General features: G+C 25.6%; 1 protein-coding gene across 6 annotated transcripts in view; it reads left to right on the plus strand.

The window, feature by feature from the left end:
- The window catches only part of LOC124952772 (elongation of very long chain fatty acids protein 6), an 8,748-nt gene that overhangs the window by 3,355 nt on the left and 393 nt on the right, over nucleotides 1-5,000 (plus strand). For all 6 annotated transcript variants that reach the window (XM_047503124.1, XM_047503126.1, XM_047503125.1 and 3 more), the window contains exons 2-3: nucleotides 1,806-2,358; nucleotides 4,515-5,000. The exon at nucleotides 4,515-5,000 is cut by the window's right edge and continues 393 nt beyond it. In XM_047503124.1, the coding sequence (XP_047359080.1) occupies nucleotides 2,033-2,358; nucleotides 4,515-5,000 (812 nt within the window). In that variant the 5' untranslated portion in view covers nucleotides 1,806-2,032. The remainder of the gene's footprint in view (nucleotides 1-1,805; nucleotides 2,359-4,514) is intronic.

The raw sequence follows: 5,000 nt of genomic DNA on the forward strand, positions 1-5,000 counted from the left end.
GCTGCACAAGTACGACGGAGATCGTTCGAACGTTATCCCTCGTTTTATTTTTAATTCGAAAAAAGTTCGTTTGTTTTTATTTCTGTTTTTTTTTTTTCATTTTTTTTTCATTTTTTTTTTTTTTTTTTTTTTTTTAAGAATGTAACTCGTTCTCTACTTAGCTTCTTGTTTTTCTTCTTCTTCTTCTTCTTCTTCTTCTTCTTTTTTTATATAATTATATCGCGTTTGTTTATTAATTAAAAACCATCAATTGAATACAAAATATTATTTTTCTACCTTTTTTTTTTCTCATTCCACTTATCAGTCTATTACACGATGGTCAATGTTCAAGTTTTTTATTCTGTTATTATTGTATGTACTGTTGCGTCATATTAATGTTAATTTCTAAATGTCAATGAGAAAATTTACCGTTTCTATTTCTCTCTTTTTTTTTTTTTTTTTTTATTTTTTTTTTTTTTTTCCTAGCGAATTAACATTACTTAACGACTTTTTCTGACCTCATAGCAATGAATTAGATATGTCGAATAAAAAATGAGTGTTCTTCTTTTTCGAAAAGTTCTTTTTTGCACACACACACACATACTCATATATATATATATATATATATATATATATATATATATATATATATAGATGCACTATTGATAGAAATAAATATGATATCAAAGTAAATATATTCAATTAATATATAGGATGGGTCAATAATTTTTAATTGATCCTTTTTTTTTTTTTTTATTTTATTTTATTTTCATTTCCTTTTTAATTTTCAATTTTCAATTTTCAATTTTCCTTCTTCTACCTATTTAATATCTATTTTCATTCCGTTCATGAAAAAGAAGGGTTAACATTCGTTCGATAAAAAGAAATCGTTTGTAACTACGATCTTATAACGATCGGACATTGTAAATAGTAAAATCGTTTTATTTGCATTATGATAATCGGCTTTAGTGCTATTATATACGGTATATATGGCTTGAGGTAGTAATACACTAAATGTTTTAAATCACATTAACGTGTGTTGCATAGAAAAAAAAAAAAAAAAAAAAGAATCAAATAAAATAGGAAACCACACAAATACATGCATAGACACAACAGGTGTTTTATGAGTGGTGACAGAGAGATCCCCCCCCTCTCTCTTTCTCTCTCTTTTTCATCTACTCTTTCTAAATCATATTAACAGATAGATAATTATTTAAATAAGTCGGTAAAAGAGAGAGAGAGAGAGAGAGAGAGAGAGAGAGAGAGAGAGAGAGAGAGAGAGAGAGAGAGAGAGAGAGAGAAATATAAAAATATAAAAAAGAAAAATGTTTTCTTGTTGATCGAAATCCTTACGATCATCATATATATTGATCTAGAGCAAACAATGAAAATCATCATTCGTCTAGGAGAATTGATACGACGCCATGACGTTCGTCATATTAATTCACCGTAAAAATGTATTGAGCGTACGGATTGAAATATAATGAAATCGATTTTGATTAAAATATATTGAAATTATTATTAGGAAATATCGAATAATAATGTGTCATTTTATTTCGACGATTAATTCGAATTAATTCTTATTTTATTTAAGTTTTCGTGATTACAATTATATTTTTTATATTTTATTATATATATATATATATATATATATATATATATATATATTTTTTTTTTACTTTTATGTGCGTGTGTGTATATATATATATGTATTGTATGTATGATGTATATATATATATATATATATATATATATATATACACTCATATATAACATCGTTGTGAAGTAAACAATGTTATTTTTTTTTTGTTTTGTTCTTTGTGCAGAATAAATCCAAGTCAAACGAAAACATTGATATAGGAAAATATATCGTGTAGGTGATAAATAAACGAGAGAGGTAAGATTAAAAAAATAACGAACGAAAAAATTAAAAAAAAGAAATAAGAGAGAGAGAAAGAGAAAGAGAGAGAGAGAGAGAGAGAGAGAGAAAGAGATAAATATACACACATAAAAAAAAAAGAACAAACGTACGATAAATAGAAATACTTCAAGGATGAACAAAATGGATTACATGGAAGTAACATGTCCGAATTATTCGTACGTATTTAATTTCGAAGAAAAGTTTATGCATCAGGATACAAGAGCATGGATGTTGAAACATTGGACAAGTGCATTTTATTATTGTGGTATATATATGATATTAATTTTTGGTGGTCAACATTATATGGCAAGTAGACCGAAATTCGAACTACGAGGTATACTCACCTTATGGAACACCCTATTAGCATCGTTCTCCATTATTGGATTTACCAGAACGGCGACTGAATTCATTCACGTGCTCAGGAATCATGGACTTTATTACAGTGTTTGTATACCAAGGTAAGAATTTTTTTCTTCCTCTTTTTTCTTCCTCTTTTTTCTTCCTCTTTTTTTTTTTTATTTTTTTTTTTTTTCTTTGCTTTCTTTTTTTGAATATTCGAATGAGATTAACGAAGATCGAAAAGAAAAAACAAGAAGACGAAGAAGAAGAAGAAGAAGAAGAAGAAACAAAAAAGATAAATTAAAATTTATATTTTCTTCCTTCTCTCTTCCTTTTTCTTTTTTTTTCCTTTTTTTTCTCTTTCTTTCTTTCCTTCTTTTTTTCTCTTTTTCCAAAATAAAAAATATATACGCATTTTGATGTATCAGAAGTAGGATTAATAAACTATTTTTTGTTTTCATGATTATATGATAATATTGAGTGATACATTGATATTGGTAATATCAATTTGATAATGCGAGATAATTTTATTTAAAATGAGATAAACGGAGGATTTTTGAAAAGAAAAAGGAACAGAAGGAGAAAAGATGTTCCGATCCTGTTTTTTCTTTCTTTCTTTCTTTCTTTTTCTTTTTTTTTTTTTTTCCTTTTTTAATTTCAAGAAGAAAATATTCTAAAATATAATGAATGAGATAAATATTAATTTATTTTTAATCTAATAATATTGATATAATCGTATTAATTGAATAGTACAAATAAATATAATTAAATTAATATTCTTATAAATGTATTAATTGAATTATGTTATTATACTTGCATTTTATTATACTTATAATTATAAATATAATAATATTGTTTTTATAAAACTTCATTAATGACAATTTGTACGATTTTTATCGTACAAGTATGAAAGAATATGATTTTTTTTTTGATTTTTTTTTTTTTTTGTTTTTTTTTTCTGTATCATCGTTATCTACTTCAACAAAAATATATGAATATTTAAATAGAACAGGTATATTTGAATTTTAATGATATTACAATTTTTATGACGGTTAAAGTCGATCATAGAATGAAGTAAAAAAAGTTGTAGTTATTAAGTAATACATGTTACCATGAGCATATTTGAATTTGAATTATTTAAAAAAGAAAATATTGTTATTATTATCTTTTTTTTTTTTTTTTTTTTTTTTTTTTTTTTTTTTTTTTTTTTTTTTTTTTTTAACTTTTTTATGTATATGCATATATTTTTTTTCACTTATAATGAAGAAACAGACGTAGTAAGTAATATTTATATAATATTTATGTAAAATATTGAAGAAATTACGATTTTTTCGTTTCGTTTTATATATATACAATATTTTTGTAAAATGAAACGCGACTTAAATCGAATGAAAAAAGAGAGAAAAAAAAAGGAAGAAAAGCAGCGAATTTTTTTAAATCGCCGTCGTTTTTCATCTTACTTATTAAAATATTTGCCAGTATAAATAAACATTACAAATGTCTTTTAATATCTCAAATGAATTAAATGACTTTCATAATCGCTAGTTTAAATAAGCACTATGTCATCGATGACAAAATGATGTCAATCATATTTTCAAATTATTTCAATACGAAGTCGTCTCAATTTTATTTTAAAATAAACATAGGTTTCATGATCCGTGTATAAACATTTAAATAAAATCGTACGTTTACGGTAAACCAAAAAAAAAAATTAATCAAATATTGTAATTAAATTTTATAATTTCTTTTTAATTTTTCAATGACCTTAGATTTTGGAAATGAAAAGAAAAATATATATATGTGTGTTATCTGTAAATATAAACAAATATAAACAAAACTGAAGAGAATATTACTGAACTTACAAATTTAATTGCTAAATTGCATTCCTTTATTGTTAATACAAAAACGATAATAATAATAATAATTTTGTGCAATCATATTAACATAAACTTTCTATTTCGTCAATCAAAATCTTTTACGAAACATAATTGCAAAAACACATTCAACGAAATCGAAATGTTGAAAGTGTACATACACACACACACAAATTTATAATTTAGCTGTAATCATCAGTAAAAAGAAGGGGGGTGGTGGGAGAGAAGTATAATTAAGATCCGTTTATAATAAGTTGTAAAGTATCGTAAAACTAATGAAATAATTACCTCACATTCTTTTTTTCTCTTCCTTTTTATTTAGTTATTTTTTTTTTTTTTTTTTTTTACTTTATATACATATATATATTAGTATTTTTTTTTTTTTATTATTAATGTTTCAGTTTCATCGTTCAAGACCGAGTGTCGGGCTTTTGGACATGGATGTTCGTGTTATCAAAGTTACCGGAGCTAGGTGATACCGTGTTCATTGTTCTACGTAAACAGCCATTGATATTTTTACATTGGTATCACCACATAACCGTGTTGCTATATTCATGGTTTTCATATACGGAATACGCGTCATCGGCAAGATGGTTCATCGTAATGAATTATTGCGTTCACTCGTTGATGTATAGCTATTACGCATTGAAGGCTATGCGTTATTCGCCACCAAAATGGATCTCGATGCTGGTCACGGGATTGCAATTGTCACAAATGGTGATGGGCTGTGCCATAAACGTGTGGGCTTATCAGTACCTGAAACAAGGACAGTCGGAGTGTCACATATCACGATTAAACATCAGGCTTAGCCTGGCAATGTACTTCAGTTATTTCGTCCTATTCGCACAGTTCTTCCACAAGGCCTATTTGGGCAGAGACTCGTCGAG

The sequence above is a fragment of the Vespa velutina genome, chromosome 11, assembly GCF_912470025.1.
Source record: "Vespa velutina chromosome 11, iVesVel2.1, whole genome shotgun sequence".
NCBI lineage: Eukaryota > Metazoa > Arthropoda > Insecta > Hymenoptera > Vespidae > Vespa > Vespa velutina.